General features: G+C 41.6%; 1 protein-coding gene across 2 annotated transcripts in view; it reads left to right on the top strand.

The window, feature by feature from the left end:
- C13H16orf87 (chromosome 13 C16orf87 homolog) overlaps positions 1-16,999 on the top strand; it is a 45,493-nt gene extending 28,494 nt beyond the window's left edge. The window contains exons 1-4 of one of the 2 annotated variants that reach the window (XM_058813399.1): positions 4,921-5,078; positions 8,585-8,681; positions 10,838-11,020; positions 16,444-16,999. In XM_058813399.1, coding sequence (XP_058669382.1) covers positions 5,013-5,078; positions 8,585-8,681; positions 10,838-11,020; positions 16,444-16,562 — 465 coding nt within the window. In that variant the 5' untranslated portion in view covers positions 4,921-5,012 and the 3' untranslated portion in view covers positions 16,563-16,999. Of the gene's footprint in view, positions 1-4,920; positions 5,079-8,584; positions 8,682-10,837; positions 11,021-16,443 lie in introns of those variants that run through there. The other variant, XM_058813400.1, reaches the window with a different exon arrangement.
- Positions 17,000-17,848: the final 849 nt, after the last annotated feature.

Below are 17,848 nucleotides of genomic sequence, written 5' to 3'. Positions count from 1 at the left end.
CCGCCGCAGCTGTTCCAGGAGATTGGAAAAAATCTGATTTTTTTCCCATAAGCCTTTTTGATTTTTGAAATGTCAGGTTTTGGTGCCTGTATGTTTTGACATTTTACTTTTAAGGTTGTCATCAGTTGTGTATCTGGAAAGCAGAGTGCTCTCTGAATCTGGCAGTTCGATAATTAATAGTGTCATGTCCCTTTTTTCTAGGTTTGATAAAAAGTAGTTCAGAAGAAAATATTTCAAGCTGTGGTAAGACATGTCAAGGTTGGATTTACCACAAAACCACATTGTATTTTATAGTAAGCTTTTATCAGATGAACTGAAATGTTCAAATTATTTTGAATTCTAATATTTACATTCAGTGGATACAAGTAGATTTCCCAGGTATCTTAATTCAAGTGTATTTCATGGTTCCTTAGAAATCAAGGCTGAAATGCTCCCCAGACTATTAAAGATCAGAGTATGGATTGTAATTTGGAAACACTAATTTTGCTGGGGGAAGAACACAAGTTGACCCTTGCTCTTGGTCCACACGCTGCTGTTCCACCCCCAACCCGCTCCCCAGAAAGAGCTGGCACAGCACAAAGAGTCCAGCCAGCACTGCCCTGAGTCTCCCTCTGATCCCCCACAAGGAAAGGCACAGATCCCCTGACATCTCTGTCCCTGCACTGGTGACAAGCCAAGCAACCCTCAGACCTTGCTTGCAAATTCTGTGAGGCTGCTGGGTTGTGTGTAACACAGGGCAGCCTTGGATGGAGGCTCCACACCTGCAAATGCACTTGGCACAAGCCAAAAGGGTTTTAATAGAACGTTGGAATAAATATATGCAAAACTGGGGTTCAATAGTCTGGATAATTTCTTAGAAAAGCATACAGGAAATAAATGGGTTGAAACAAAGCCTTTCCATTGTAAATGCAGTGTGAAGTGGTGTTAGAGAAAAGTGTCTCTCTCTTTACAAGTGGTAAATATATCTCCAAAGGTTACTTTAATACAGATGCTTTCCTGAAAGTAAATAGTGTAGGATGAACTGGCAATGTTGAGGCAAAGTTACTTCTAAATGAATATTCAAATCATATGAACACAGGTTACAGACAAACCAGACACTGAAGGTGGACAGTGCTGCTTACCAAGGTTCTTTGATCTCCAGGTTGTGTTCCACCTCTAGTCATAAAGACACAAGCTGCTTTTCTTGCAGTTTTAAGAAGCTAAAGTAAAATAAAATAAAATAAAAAAGCCATGAAGCTAAAATAAAATAAAAAAGCCATGAATTGCATGTTGATAGTGCTGAGTTGGAGATACAGAATAGCAGCAAATGCATAAATACGAAGAAAGGTAGATGGAGAAATAAGAGTGATAAACAAAATAACAGCTGCTGTCACATGTTCCTTTCTGACAGACCTTCAACAAGCTGCTTTGCCATGAATAGTTGCATGGTTTAAACCCCATGATTACAATAATGATATGTGGTAACTGAGCATTCATTCTGCTGCTGCTGTTCCATTGAAATAAAGATTCTGGATAGAAAACTGCTCTCAATAGCTTAAAATGCCAAAGTCTTTTTAATGATATTTGGGAGTCTTTCAGCATACTAAGTAAATGGAAACCACATTATGAAAACCAGGTTTATTCAGACAAAAAGAGCAAGGTTTTCTGTACTCTGTGTTGTTCAAGTAAGGAGGATGTTTTTTTTACTATGGACTACTGCTTATGGCAGCAGTTCAGAATATAAGGACTATTTTCAGAGAAATTACTGTTTCTACTGTTCTTCAAAATGAACATAAAACTTTGATTTGGTGCAAAGATCAATCCAGTCCACTGCAAAAATACCAGTTAAATTACTTCATACCTTAATGTTTAACAACTCGTTATTTCATGATAAAGAGGGGAAAAAAAAGCCCAACCTCCTACCCAAAACCAAACTCAGAGGGAATTTGTAAATTAATCTATTGAATTCTCTTCATAAGAACTAATTGAAAAGGTGCTCTATGAAAATAATGTAAGCTTTTGGTGAAACTGTATGAATTGGTAGAAACCAAACTGTTCTGAATGCCATGTGGATTTTTAAAAAGTTTCCCCCAAAAAAGGCCTAATATGTGAGAATAAAATGTTGGAAGCCCTTTTTTAGGGAACAGTAGGTGCTACTGCTATTAGATAGCCTAAATTATTGATATTTTAAGAAAAGCTTCTTTTTAAAATCTGAGGCTGTGGCCTTTTTTCCTCAGGCAAGCATTAATGTGCTCAGCTGAGCCAGAGGCAGGAGCCAGCCTAAGCCTGGGCTTCCTGAAACCAAGAGGCATCAATGCTTAACAACATTGTGAATTTTAAAATGCTCTGTAATTGGGAAACACTCAATATTTAGCTGTACTTGGAGAACAAAGCCAACATTTTGCCACTTAAATGTTGGTCTTGCCCAAATTCAGAGTAATGGGATCTCAAAGGACTTGTTAGGCATGGCTTTGATTGCCTGTGAAAGGACTCAGAGGGGACTCAGATTACAGCTGCCCTGAAATCTACTGGTGAGAAGCACAGTGACATTATTAAGTACTATAAATTATTGTGATTATCAAAATTACCAAAATCAGAATAATAAAATAGGATTGAAGCTTCTCTGTATAATCAGTGTATTTTTTCATACAGTAATTTCTTCTTGTCAGTTGAATACTGTCCCATTACAACTTCAATTCCTTTCATGGTAACATTGCAAATATTATAATCTAGCTCTTCCTATTATTTGTAATTTTGCTGTCATGCATCCTAACCTTGTATTTTAGATATATAGCTTAAGAATTCTCTGGATAGTACTTTGGCCGTGGAAAGAATAATACCTCTGCTGACTATAGCTGACTAATTAGGAAGTTGTTACTTAACCAGGATGTGTTTTATAACCTTTTTGACACAAGTTTGCAGAGCACTTTAGGAATTTAATTTCTCAATTTGCTGTGTTTTGTCAGCAAGTTGGGGCTGACAGAGCCCAAGGCTGTCAGCTCTCCTGCAGGAGAGTAGGATGCTTCCAAATTGCGTGGAGTGCTGAGCAGAAATATAGCTCAGGAGTGCTTCTCTCTGCCACTCTGAGGTGCATCAGATGTGTGAATTGATCCTACTTTGGAATTTTTGTTTCCTTGTAAGGTTGTAGTTGCAGGCAGTTGATGTGCCAGGCAGTGGAAACATCTCAGGCCCTTCAGCTCAGCTAGAGTCTCTGGTGATAACAGCCAAGAAAAGAGACCATCAGGCACTTGCAAAGTCACCTGCAACTTTTCATAAGATAGAGACATTGCAAAATTTTCTTATTTTCTATTTTAAATTGGTGTAAAAGACATTTTAAGTAAGGCTTGGTCTTGCAAAGTGCCTTGACTCTGTTAAGAGAGAAAGTACCTGTACCCTTAAACCTGTTCCCTTATTTGCTGTTTTTATCTCAGTGCTGTATTAAACCTCTGAAATTATGTAAAAGAAATAGTTTTGGACTTTCAGAACTCAAAAGTAATGTGTTAAAAAATTTGAATAACATGAAAAATACATGTACGGTAAATCAGTTTTCTAGCTAGGAATAACCTTGTTTGCATTCAGTAAGGAAAACATTTTTGTTTTTGTGGAGTAGTTTAACAGCTGACTATTCGCTCTATGAAGAAAAGCAGGGTATTGTCGTAGATGTCTGTGAGCTCTCTTGTATATTCATTATTTAATTTACTAGATACTGTTACTATACTCAGCAGAGCCCCCTGCTGTTGTAAATTCTCCTCAAATACCTTCCTATGTTTTGCTATCGCTGAACCTTATCAATTAAGGAAACAAATGCAAGCTCAAGGTCCTGGTTGCATGGATTTGTTCTGGACTCAGGAATGAAATCTGAATGTTGTGCCTACATAGAACATATTTGCTTTCTGGCAGCAGTCACAGTTTATATGGAAAATAAACCTGTCTTGTCTTTGTGTATCTCTGGAGAAACACCTGTGCCAATGGACTGGTATAGGCTGGAAAAAATCTGCAGGGAGAACAGGGAAACAAATCCACCCTCTGAGTCATAAATTAAATACTGAGGAGGAGAGGAAAAGGGCAAATGAGGCAGTCTGGTACCTGTGTACACAGCCAGAAACCACCACACACCCCAGGGCTCACAGGGACAGAACAGGACCTTCTCATGCCCTGGGTGGGAACCAGGCTCAGGGCAGACACTTGTGGAAGAGGAGGAAAAAAAAATCAACAGGTTGTCCTGGCACAACATTGCAAACGATGTTTGATTCTTTATCCATCACACTGTATTGGCAGTAAGGATGGAGAGGGCTGGCATGACAATGTGGAGGATCCTCGCTAGGACATGCATGAATGCCTGAATAATGAATTATGTGTCAGAAATTCCTGAGTAGCTGTTCCTGTTGCTCTGGTCCTGGTAGGGTCTGGCAGTGAAACACTGCTGTCTGAGGACACTGTGCTCCAAAACATCCAATTTGTGAGCAGAACCCACTAAAAGGCACGGCCAGACACCCCGCTCTGGGACCACCAGTGTGGCAGGCGATAAACATCCCCCTCTGCTGCAGGCTTGGCTCTTTCTGAATCGAGATGGAGACCGGAGAGGTGGCGTTTGGTGCTTTCTGACGGCAGGGTATTTGTCAGGCTCCCTCATTCCTGCTGCCCTCACCATTCCCGCTCCCCCCGCCATTCCCACCCCTCGGGCCGTTCCCAGCGCGGCCGCCAGGGGGCTCCGAGCGCTGCCCGCGCGCAGCCAATCCGGTGGCGCGGGCGGGGCCAGCCCCGCGCGCGCGCGGAGGTGGGCGGGGCTTGTCTTCTGTCGGGGGCGCGCGGGCCTCCTCCCGCTGCCTCCTCCTCTGGCCGCCCCCTCACGCTCCTCACTCCAACTCCACCTCCTTCCTCCCGCTCCTCCCGCCGCCTCCTCCTCTGGCTGCTCCCTCCCGCTCCTCGCCGGCTCCTCGCTCCACCTCCTTCCTCCCGCTCCTCCCGCTGGCTCCTCTCGGGGCGGGCGCTCCGGCCGCGGCCGTGTCAGCCCAGCCACGGCAGCAGCGAGCATGTCCTCCAGTAGGGCCAAGAAAGTGAAGATGGCCACCAAGTCCTGCCCCGAGTGCGACCAGCAGGTGAGCGGCTGCCGGCGGACCCGGGCTGCGGAGGGCGGAGCGGGCAGACCGGCTCCGTGCGGCTCCAGTCGGTGCTTTTGTGAACTCAGTGGTTGTTGCCATTGCAGCTTCTGCACGGAATGTGGGTTGAACGCCGCGTCCCTCCGGCAGGGTAGCGGAGTAGTTGGATTGTGCTGAGGGGTTCTGCGCGACTGCAGAACCTCACGGTTGTGTGCTGGTGTTGTTTAGTAACTGTGTGATCTGTTAAAAATACAACGAGCCGGGTGATTTATATAATGCAGTTTGCCCTCTGGATGGCTGATGTGCCCGGGGCTGGGCGGGAGGGGGCTCAGAGGTGTTGTTTTCCCAGGGGGTGGTCGGGAAGCAGCGGAATGGAGGGAGACCTTCGGTGCAGTTTGTGCCCGGTTCCCCAGTGCCCGCTGAGCTGTCGGTGTGTCCCACTGCGGGGTCTGCTGTGCACAAAATGGAGCTGCTCACACTCTCACAGAGAGGCAGCTGCTTGCACCGCTGCCGTGTCAGGAGCCTGTCTCCATTTACCGGCAATGATGTGAGCGCTGAAAGCAGCGGAGCTCCGAACAATGGCCCGGCGCTGCAGCGGCCCTGGGGCTCGGCGAGGGGCAGCGCCTGTCACCGGCACTCCGGGGGACATCGGCTCCGTGACCCTGGAAAGGCACCCCTGTCACTGCTTTAGCCATACCTAGGAAAAAATAAATAGCCTCACATCATTTTCCTCTACTTGCATAGCTTTAGAAAAATGGCATTTTTTGTTCTGACTTGCATAGTTTTACAGTATTCCTGCCCATCCTGGCACAGTCGGGAGCGCTGAGCTGTGTGTGGGCGTCCTTTCATGTTTTAACCGCTGCAAATGCACGTTAGGCACGTCACCGAAATACTATTTCTGAGAAAGAAATCGTGTGCCAAGTTCTGGTTATTCAGTTGGTGAAAGGAGAAACGAAAACGAGGGAGAAATCATATATGAGAGTGGTGGTGTTTTTGTTTCGTTGGGTTTTTTTTTTTTTGGATAAATGTAGTGAATGTCAAACTACCAACAATGAGTAAGGAAACACTGTAAGATTTTTTTCACTTTGTTCTGCACTTATATGCATATCGTGTGTTTTGTTTTTGTCAATGTAGATTTTCCGTTAGCACCTCCTCTATGGCTTCCATGGATTTTATGTGCTTATATGTCCTGCTCTGGCACACATTGCTCATACTGGAAAACACCTTGTTTTCCACTGCCAAATATTTGAGAGGGAACAAGGAGCTAAGGCCTACAGTACAAGTCAACCCTTTGCAGATTTTGGGGAAACTCATATAATTCTTATGTGACTGTGTCCTGTGCTGCTGTTTCTTAAATTCTTCCATGAGCAAGGGCTTAGCATTTGTTTCTGATTTTTTCAGTAGAAGTGGCATGCATGGAAATATTTAGACACCCACAATTATTGGAGCGAAATATTGAGTAACACTTCTTAGACTTCAAAACATTGTTCTGTTGTAATTTAGATAATATATCATATTTCAGTATTTGCACAATCAAAGCACAGCTCCTTTAGCTAGGGAGCCTGAAGTACTTGCAGTCAATCTGAGAAAATAATAATCACTTCTTAATTTAGCATCAAGTAAAATGTCTTGTGTGAGAAAAAATCTCTTTTTATTAGGAAAATGCTAAACAGTGTGAAATAGTGTTTAGGGCTCTTTTGCCTTAATTATGTTGCAGGATGTTATCAGTGTGGGTCTTCAAAGGATAGCTGAGAGTGATCAGTTTCAGTGATAAACCCCTTCCCCCAGGCCCCCACCCCCAAATGCTGCACACCCCAAACCTGTAACACCAGAGCAGTATTGTTCTGTTAAACACACTTGAGTTCCTTGAGAAATACTGACTCTGTTCCAATCCCCTTGGGTGGCTTTGCCAAAGTTATTTTTTTTAGGCCAAGCCTGGAAAGGTAATTATTGGAGAGACCCAAGTGCTCAGAAATGGATTTAGCTGGAATTCTGTGTCACGTTAAGAACACACACAAATTATCTGTAAGATGGTGGGGCTTTAGGATTGTTATACTGAGGTATGAACAAGGAGACAACTGTGCACACAAGCCTGCTAAATTCTGACCTTTAAAGTTCAATAAACCTCTGTTGGACTTGTTTTTGGTATGTCAGTGTCTCCATAAAGGGAGTTAAAATCTCTAGTTCTGCAAAACCTGTATCAAAAAGTCTTATCTGCAAGCTTTTTGTAGGGCGAAGTGCAGGAGTTCAGATGTGCTACAGAAAGCAAAATAATTTGATTATTCTGAGTAGCATTAAAGTTCCCCTTTACAAATTCACATACTAATTTGGCAGGGTTTTTGAGTCAGTAGAACTTTGGAACTTGGTTCTTCCCCATGTCTGGTTAAATGGAGGGCAGTTGTGGTTCTGTGCTCCTGTTTGTTTCAGTGGCTATTGGCAGACGTGTAGTGACCTGTCTTAAAGAATTACATTTGAGAAATCACCTCCTGCCTTTCCCCCCCCACTATCATGCTTCAGCCTGATTCCACTTTAATGTGTGTTGTTTAATCTCTTCCAGATCTCTGCCTAAACTTGCTTTGATTTGTGTTTTCAGTCTTAAACCTAATCAAAGCAACATGGTGTATTGCTTACTATTCTAAAAGATCTCACAAGATATTGGCACTAAGGTAATGAGTTTTGTAATTTATCAGTGTTGCTGTTTTTAATTGCCCTGAGTGGATTTTTGTTATTTTTCATATGAAATGTGGCATTTCTTGTTTTACATTGTTATTTTCTGGGGGAGCATACTGCTGCTGCCTGCTTAGCTGCTCAGAGGCACTGTATTCTCTCAAACTCCGGGGCCTGCAGTCAGTTCTTGCCTGCCTGGCCTGGGTTATTTGCATTTTGAATTAACGAGCTCCTTCTGTACCCACCCGGCCTTGTCTGCAGCGCTGGAGCAGAGCGTGCTGCAAATGCATCTGTTTTGCTTCAGGCTCTATTGTGCCTCTAAAGCTGCTCCTCTCTAAAGGAGCTGCTTTCAAATGCTGCTGGAAGTGAATGCATTCACAATGTACTGACGGGTTGAACTCATAATTAATTTATTTCCAAGTATATAGAGGAAGCAAAACTGGAAATGTCTGACTGATTTGACTACTGATATTTGAGAGCTCTGAAGAGAAACTAATTCTATTTTAATTCAGCCTTCCTTTAATGCTCTCTGCTTTCCCCCACCCCCTTCCTGTCAGTCTGAGGAAAAGTAGTGCAAAGCAATCACAACAGCTGTACATTTCAAGCTTGATTTTTAACAACTGCATAAAGAAAAGGCTTGGTGAGTGATTTACAGCAGAATCTGGCTCTATTCTGTTTAAATACAGTAATAGGACAGGCTGTAGTTTGCAGTACAGACTGAATTTGAAGAGTTATCTCTGAGGACAAAATGTGAGTTACTAAGTGTGTTTTTTCTTCATGAGACAGGAGTTTGGTCATAATTTGAAATTATCTGAAAAAATTGTCTTTTGTTTTCCCAGGTTCCTGTTGCATGTAAATCATGTCCCTGTGGCTACATATTTATCAGCCGAAAACTCTTGCACGCCAAACGTGCTGAGAGATCCCCACCCATCACAGGTAATCCTTCCAGAGGGGGGGAGAAGGGAGCAACAGTTCTTTCTTCTTATTTCCTGGAGGCAAAAGATAGTGGATTTTACTTCTCTGTGTAAATGGATTGTTGTCAGTTCACTTTCCCTTCAATTTGTGCATGGTAGACTTTGCATATGTTAATTTTTCTTGATTTTTGAGGAGAAGAGGGAAGGTGCTGTTTTCAGTCTTCCTTTGTACTCATGATGTTGGCATTTATTCTGTTTATGGTCTAGCTGCACACACTGATCACTATGCAGAATAACCCCTTACAGAATGCTTTGTGTTAATCCTGTTTTGAAGCTAAACGTGTAGAGGTCCCAAAAGGATCTGATTTCAGAGCTCATGCTGATTGAAGCTGGATTTTCTGAAAATAAAAAATTGGTCATAATGTTTAATCTAAAACTGGGTGGATCTTGCTTCTCTCTCCATGATTAAATTAAATAGTGCTTTTTTTGTGCCTGACTTGTGTGTCTTTTGTTGATGGACTCAGTAAGAAGTCAGTTGAATGTGCTTTCTGGCATGAATAGCATTCTCCTTGTGTTCATTTATGTCACTTCCTGCAGTAGTAGGAATTAGTCAGAAAAAGAACCCGACAGGGAAAATAATATATTAAAAAATCCCCAAAAAATCTGACCCAAGCCTAACAAATATCTGATCTATAATACCTACTTTTTAAATAGTCTACCAGACCTACAAAATGGAAGTCAGCTATTTGATATTTTGTAGCAATGTTTTGAAGGATACCACTTGTAGGAATTAGCTGACATTATGCTGACAACTGATCTTTCAAGGTGGAGGAGGTTAAGAAATGTCTCTGGTAGATTGGAAGTGTTGATCAATTTTCTTTCCTCCTCCTGCTTTTTTGATAAAGTAGTTACCAAATGGAGCTGAAGGCCATTATGTGGTTGTATAATTCAGCTTTGTACAGAGAAAATGCACCAGGGGAGGCAAAATGGAGACATGCTAGAGGCCATCCTCCTGGAAAGCAGCTCTGGAAAGTGCTTTTTACTGTGAGTGTGACCAAGCACTGGAAAGGCTGTCCAAGAGGTTGTGGAGTCTCCATCCTTGGAGGTACTTAGAAGCCTTCTGGAGATGGTCCTGGGCAGCTGGCTCTTGGTGGCCCTGTGTGAGCAGGGGTTAGGCAGGGTCTGAAGAGGTTCCCCTGCTCTACCTCACCCTGGCTGTGACACTGAAGTGCAGGTTCTGTATGAGCCTCAGTGACTGGACCCTGCTGTCCTGCTTGTCCCTGTGTGTGTACAAGATCAATGGCACAACTGCAGCCAAAGGAAATCAGTTCCCCAGAGAGATACAGTAGCAGACTGTGTATGTCTGTATTGTGCTCCTAAGATAACCACAACTACTTCTACAAAATGTTGTTCCAGTATTTTCAACAGTGCAGCTACTGTGGAGTGGTGCTGCAGCCTTACAAATGTGCAGCTAATCCATGAATGTGCAGTGGTGACTGTACTATATTTGGTACCCAAGCTCATTAATTCATGCTTAACTTCCAGACAAAACTCATGGAAATGCACCTTTCTTTGACTTGGGTGTGGAGGAGAACAATACCTGTTCAGATAAAACTCATGGAAATGCACCTTTCTTTGACTTGGGTGTGGAGGAGAACAATACCTGTTCAGCAGTGAGCATGAGGGGCCCTGTCACAGGCTGGAGTGGTGGGACACGTTCACTGTGTTCTGAGATGTTCACTGCCAGCACCACTGACTCAGCATTCAGTTTGTCTGAGCAGCAGCAATGATTTCATTCTTAGTGTCATTGGAAGCCCCAGTGCTGTGGTGTTTGCTGTATGATAAACTTTTCCAGTGGAACAGATACAGAATGTGATGTGTGCAGTTTGTGTTCCCATCTTATTTGGGAAACAGCTTCTTGTGGCCCAGCAAACATCACAGGCTGCAAAATGCTTTTGAAGCAATTAAAGGGTTGATCCCTGGAATCAAGAAGTGAAGCGCCCTTCTGGATCTGGCACCTTGATTTCTGCATGGATACTGTGCAGATGCAATTGTTCTGTAAAGGTACAGGCACCTGAGCACTTGATAAGGTTGATTGGGTGGGGTAAGCATTAAGAGTAAATTAAGAACAAAGGTGAAAACAACCCTGCATCATGGCATTTCTGTTCATTTGCCCAGAAAACAAGAGTGAGGCCAAAAGGAGGCGGACAGAGAGAGTTAAGCGAGAGAAGATCAATTCTGCAGTGAGTAAAGACTTAGAAAACCGCAAGAGATCCAGGTCCAACAGCCATTCAGACCACAGCAGACGAGGAAGAGGAAGACCTAAGAGTGCCTCAGCAAAAAAGCACGAGGAAGAAAGAGGTATGAGAGCTGCAGAAATCTGTTTGTTGGATTTTCTGTGTGTATCTTTTGTAATCAGCAAACCTTGATACCATTCAATAAGTAAACTAGTTCAGCCAGTACCTGATACCTTAATGTGGGGAAGGGACTGATTTGCATGTGTAGAGACCTCTGGTTTTATGTTTCAGTGTCTGATGAAACTAACTACAAAGATCTGAATCTGTATTTTTAGCCACTGTATCAAGTTTCAACATGTAGCTTGAAAGCCATTGGACTGAAGTGTTAGGTAGGTTTTTGGTGGTTTTTTTGGGTGATTTTTAAATTTTTTTTTTAATTGCTGCTGCTTTGTATCACAAGGACAGCATGTAATGATATCTGTTGTCAGAGAGGGGATTAGGATGACAGGATTACTTTAAAAGTTTCTTGAAATCTTTTGAGGGGCCACAGTGAAAGGGGCATGTTGAATCACTACTATAACCCAAATTTTAGTCCTGTTTCTGGAGGAAAGAATGACTCCTTGTCTGTTGAGGTTCCTTGGTGACCTGCTGGTATTAATCATTATACAGAGCCTGTTACATAGCTAGAGTAATTCTAGAAACCCTCAAGAATGCAACTGTCACTTAGGGTTCCTCTTGTTTTAAGAGCCTATTGGCACTGCATTTTCTAGCTGTGTTTTTGGAGATAGTAATTTTAGACCTGAGTTATGAATCCACAATTTAGCATGGGCTTCAGACGGTTTGAAGGCAGATAAAAGGAGAGTGACAAAACTTCATGCAAATATTCAGCAGATATTGTTCCTAAAATTCCTGAAATCTTGAAGTATATCATATGGCATAATTCAGAAATGCAATTATTTCTTCCTTTCCACTTTACAAAATAAAAAAAGGGTGTTAATTCATGCTGGAAATTCCTTCAATTTCTGACTTCTCAAAACCAAGTTTGATATCTCTGCTGTTTAATGTAAATCTGTTTCTTAATGTTTCTTTAATGTAAAAACCAAGTATAAATTTGGATTTGTTGGGGTTTTTTAGTGCTTTCAGTGTGGGAAGAGGTGGAATTTCATTTCTGTACATTTTCCAGATGGCAATTGTTTCAGTGTAATAGAAATGCACTTTGTAGTATCTAATCTCTTCACTATTGCATATGACTTATTGATGTCAGTAAGTCATAATAGCTTCCCTATTTGTTAGTGACCCAAGCTGGACTTGTCTGGTAGCTTTAGGATCCTTTCTGGGCATTTAACTGCCAGTCTAGTTCACAAACAGCCTTGGTTTTAAAATTCCAGCAAGCTGGTTGGGCTGCCCTGTAAAAGTGAATCTTCTTTTCTGTCTCCTGACAAAGAGGAATGCAACAGAAGCAACCAAAGGAAAAGATCCATTTTCTTGAGACATGTTTTGTAGTTTCCAAAAAGCAAGAAATTGACAGCAGGAGAGATACTAAGAGAGCATGTTTTTCTATCCAAAACTAGGGTGAATGTTTCTAACCTCTTGCTGCAAACTCCAAAGTGTGACAATACTGCAGTGCTTGGAGGTAGAAGAGTAGAGATCTGGGTGTAGTGGGATCTTTGCATAAGAGTGTGTGTGGTGTCCCTTTTCTTGGGGTTTCCCTAAAGTTGAATCTTACTGGATAAGATTGCCTTGATCTTCTTGTGCTGTTTTTACCATGCTTTTTCCTTGGTCTTGTGATGGCTGTTTGTTCCTCAGCCTCCTGTGGAGGGATTGGGCTCATACCCATTTGTCATTGTCTTTGCCCCAGTGCAGCTCATCCTATTGTTGAGGACTAAGTAGGCTTAGAATATTTTTTTACTTCTGGTTATGTCAGATTGTAGTTTGTGTAGACCATTGTTATGATTATCAGGCAGATTAAAAAAAAAGTTTATAGGTAAGGCTGTTATGGCTGTAAAAATAAATTCAGCAGGGAGCTCATCCTTTTGTAAGTAATTACTAAAGTTACCATTGACCTCTCCCTTTTCAAGTTGCTTACAAAATTGAAACTACTCTGTGTGGAGTAATTGGCAGGAATTTTAGAAATATTATTCCTTTACCACATGTGCTGCTTGATAGTGTTGTTTGTGTCTATTAAGCAATGTAATTGTACTACAGTTAAGGTGGTTTTTGTGTGAGTGGTTGCTGGTCCTTGCAGCAGTCTGTGTGTGTTCAAAGTCAGCTCTGCAGTGCAAGGTGGCAGTATCTAATTTCCTTGCCTGTTCTCTGTTTCAGGGATATTTTGGGTACTTCTTTAGAGGTTGTGCTTTTGCCCCAAACACTTGAAAAGAAGCCACTGCTTGTATGGTTTAGATACTTGGCTCCTAATGCATTTGTAGATGGTAAAACAGGCAGACAGAAAACACCTCAGTGGTATTAAATGGAGGAACAGATTATCTGTACATTTGAAGACCATCCAGCTGTGAAAATTTCCTTCCTAAAGACCCCAGTGACATTTGTAGCTTTGCTTCCTTGCTTGTCATGCAATTCCATACACACTGTGCTTGTTCCCAGTTGTGGCTGTGCCTTTGACTGGTTCTTTTGTGTCCTTCGTGACTGGCTCACATTACAGCAAAGAGCTGCTGCAATTAAGAAGAATAGAATAAGCAAAAAGGCTTTTTAAAACAAGCTATTTTCCCTGCAGATTTAGCAAGAAGGAATGGAGGGGGAGGAAAGAGGAAGCAGATGTAGATTGAGGGGTTATGGCAGTGCTGGGACTCAGAAAATGATCCTATCACATGTTTCAGAGGCATGTGATGACCCCGGAAAATAGGAACTCCTCCCTGCAGCCTTGGCTTGTCAAGATTGTCACTTAATTTCTTTGTCAGATGTACTGCAATGTATTTTGAAAATACAAACACTCCATAATAATTTGACTCTGATTTTGTTGTGGAGGTGTGTTCTTTGTTTTATTGTGTGGCACTGTGACACACAGCTAGACTGGTTCCCAGGTTGTCTTGTTATCTGGGTAAAAACCCTGATGTAGTAAAGCAAACAAGAACCCCTTTATACTGGGGGAAGTGGTATTGATTGTTCTGAAAGAGGTTACCAGCAAGTAAGTCTCAGTAAGAGCAGTAGATTTGCTGAAGCAGACTTGTTATTAGCAGGCCAGATCTTCATAAAGGTAGATACAGACATTTCAGTATCCTGATAAAACTTAAGCTGAATACATTTTCTTGATGCAAGTTTTCTTTTTTCTGTAATTTCCAGCTGCATTACTCACACATTTACTTTCCCAGTGTGGATATTTGAAGTAACTTGCTATCTTGAAAAACGAATCCATACAACATTTGTGAATGGAGAGGTCCATATGTGATTTATACATAATCACTGTTTAAGGGCTACAGTATAAAGGGATCACAAGAGGCATGATCCAGAAGAGCTATTTTTGCCTAAATAGCCTCTTAGCTATATAGCAAACCCCCTGGTTTTTAATGTCTTACTGTCTTGTAGAAACACAATACTATTTTTCTTTTGCTCATAACAGAGAAATGAGTCAAAACTACTCTCAGATAAGACTGAAGTGGGAAAGTTTTCAGTGTGTGTGTAGAAGCTATGGTATCCTAGGAGTAGTGCATGATAAAATGTCATGCAGGTGTGAGCTCTTCTCTTGTTACTGATAAGAGCTACAATTGTCCTGAGAGTGCATGGAGCCTGCACACCTGTGTTAATCCCTCATATATATTGATATAAAGATTTCAGTAAGCTCAAGTCTCAGAATAAGGCTGATCTGGGAGGAAGGGAAACTAAGAAATCCACAGTCTGTTAACAGCAGCCAGGGTGTGGTGCAGGGGGAGTATTTTTAATTTTGCTGATATGTTCAAGTTGTGGCTGGATTCGTTTGGATCAGGAAGTATGAATCAAGGGGTGGGGCTTAGATATGAAAATAGAAAAGGTTAATGTGGAATAACCAGTGTGTGTAGTGTCTGTACTCAGAACTGCTCCCAGCATTGTTAATTTTTAAATGGTGAGAGGGAGGAAGTGGAGCAGCCCAGAGTGTACATACAGAAGCTGATTTGTCTTAAACTGCAGGGTAGGACTGGCAGTGAACCTCACTTTGAAACTCATTTCAAACTCAATGCACTAGAGGATATTGCCTTGCATAGCCAGGAAGTCAGCAAAAAGCTGCTTTCTGCTGTTTCTGTGTCAGTAAATCAGAACACAGTGGCAAAGGATTTTGGAGCTTCTCCCACTCAGTTGTTGAGCACAAGCACTTGATTTCACACAGACAACAGTCTGCTGGAGTTCTCTGTGTAGCTGCACACAAATGTGAAGCCAAATAAAACCATTGTTATGAGTGTGAACCCACTGAAGGGTAACTGTGTGGGTAGGTGGAGATGGGAGCTGCTGGGATCTTTGTTCCTGATCCTGCTTTTTGTTATTTTCCAGTGCTGCCCTTTCTTTGGCTTGCCCGTGGTAGATTAGGTGTCTTGCTGGAGCACTTGCCAAAGTGTGTGTGTGTGTGTATGTGTGTTAGTGAGACTGAGGGGTCTCTCAGGTGGGCTTTGTGTTGTGACTGGAAATGAGTCCAAGCCACGTGGAACCTGGATTAGAGATGGAGCTCCACAGCTGAAAGCTCTCAATGTATTTCTCTCTTCTTTCTGTCTGCAAGCCTGCTCTTCTGCTGACAAAACTGTTTCTTTGTTTGCTTTATTTTCTTAACAGTTTGTGTCAGCTACCTGTGGCTTGCTAAACTGGGATAGAACCAGTCAGGATCTGGAGGAGGTGGTATTTATGCAAGTGGTATTACTCAAATTATAATTTTTTATGAATTTTTGTAGTGTAACTTAGTTTATTTGAGCACTGCAGTACGGAAACTTTTTGATGGCTTCCTGTTTGTCTGTGGCATTGAAGCAAGCCAACATCAGCACAGGGAGCTCATGGGTTTTACTTGCTCAAGGAGGTGTGTTAGCATTGTTCTACAGCTGGGATAGGATGGAAAGTCTGCAGTGTAGAAAGTCCAGAAGTGTGCATGACGGTAAATCTGGAGCCTGACTTCATTCAAGTGTCTGCTCTTTGGCCTTTGACCCTGTCACTAAACTCCTGGGTTTCTTTCATGTATCTGTAAAGTAAGGGGGCAAATCTTGTGTTTAATTAGCATATTGTGAAATAACTATGCTTTATTGGATGGGAGGTGGGCATGTAAAGAAAAAACCCAAACCACTAAAACCAAAAAAACCTGAAGGAACCCTTGAATACTTGTTTATGTTAACAGTTCATTCTTCCTTCACTGTTAAAGAGGAGAAGTTCAGTCATGCTTTTGGCTGACTCATTCTGTGGCTCTTCCAGCACCTTTGTGTGCCTCTATTACTTCCTCCTCTTTCTAACCCCCTCCATGCATAGGAGTTATTGAGTAACTTCAATTCCACTACTTCACATAATTTATTAATTTCTGTGTAACTTGCATTAACTTCAAATAATGGAAAAAGCTTCTAATAGTGACTTTTTTTTCTTCTACAGAGAAACAAGAAAAAGAAGTTGACATGTATGCTAACCTTTCAGATGAAAAGGCCTTCGTATTTTCAGTGGCCTTGGCGGAAATAAACAGAAAAATTATCAATCAAAGACTTATTCTGTAACTTGTGAGCACAATCTGATGCAGTTTTATGCAGGATGGCTAGCAGATTTCCAAGGTGCCATGGACTCTCGGAAAGTGTGTTGTCTGCACCAACAAGGACCGTAGCATTTCCTGTTAAAAATTCTACTCCTGTTCTTGGAAATCCAATTCTGTCTCTACAAATCAGAAAGAAAGTGGTCACAAGATTGTGCTGTGAAAAATCAGAAAGCAGATATGTTTCATGCCTTGAAGACAAATGCACAGAGAGACTGCACCCATTCCAGAGCACTTCTTTTGAATTTGCTGCCAGAAATGCAATATTTTAAATATTTTCAGAAATAAATGATTTTCCTTTAAAATTATATATTTCAGATTTTTCAGCTATATTGCAGTTTACGTATGTACAGTTCACATAACTTTTTAATAAATTGATACTCCAATATTTTATTGAACTGAGAATTAAGTACATTTGTGATACTCAGGGTTGTTGGTTTTAATCCTCTTAAGTCTGGTATTCATCCTAGGTATGACATTTTGTAATAGGTGTGATATACTTCTCGTAGGAAGAAAATGAAAGTGGTTTAATTTGGGAGGATTATTTTGTTATACAGCTTCCTATTTTTTATGAATTATCTCTAGAAGATAATTTCTTGCTCCATAGAGTTGTTTTTTAAAAATCATATACTTTGGGGGGTCAGACTCCTGAAGTTTGAGCCAAGCACTTGTTTTGTAACAATTATTTGCTGAGTACCTGCCTTGTCCAGCTGGTAAGTTCTTGCCCTGTACTCTTTCTTGGCCCATTATTTACTGGAGAGGGAGAGAAGGAGACATCAAAAATGTAGATCTGCAGTTGGCATTCTGTGACTTGTATTTCCAAAACATTGTGTGGTAGTTCCTTTTACTCCCCATAGCTTTTTTTGACTGTCTTTTAAGGCGTAATTGTTATTGGCATTGTGTTTGGATTGCTGACTGTAAATACCAAAAAAAGTGTACCTGAGTTTGCAAAAATGAGTTGTTTTGATATAAATAGTTCTGGGGAAGACATTTAACAAAGTAGTCTTTCTTAAAGTAGTATAGTGTAATTTCAGCCAAAATTCTTCCTTTAATAATTATGTGGGGACTTTATTTTACCAAGGAAAAGCCCCAAAGCCTCAAGCTGTGTAAAATCCTGAGGGAGGAGGTGTAGGAGATAATTACATTCATAAAATCTGACGCACTGGGATTTAGTCACCTTTAATTTCCTCTATTCTAGGAGGGGAAATGCAACTAAATGTCTTTTTCGTCAGTATTACTGGTGGTTTTCAGTAT

This window comes from Ammospiza caudacuta, chromosome 13 (genome assembly GCF_027887145.1).
Source record: "Ammospiza caudacuta isolate bAmmCau1 chromosome 13, bAmmCau1.pri, whole genome shotgun sequence".
NCBI classification, from domain to species: Eukaryota; Metazoa; Chordata; class Aves; order Passeriformes; family Passerellidae; genus Ammospiza; species Ammospiza caudacuta.
This window is presented reverse-complemented; position numbering and strand designations above follow the sequence as displayed.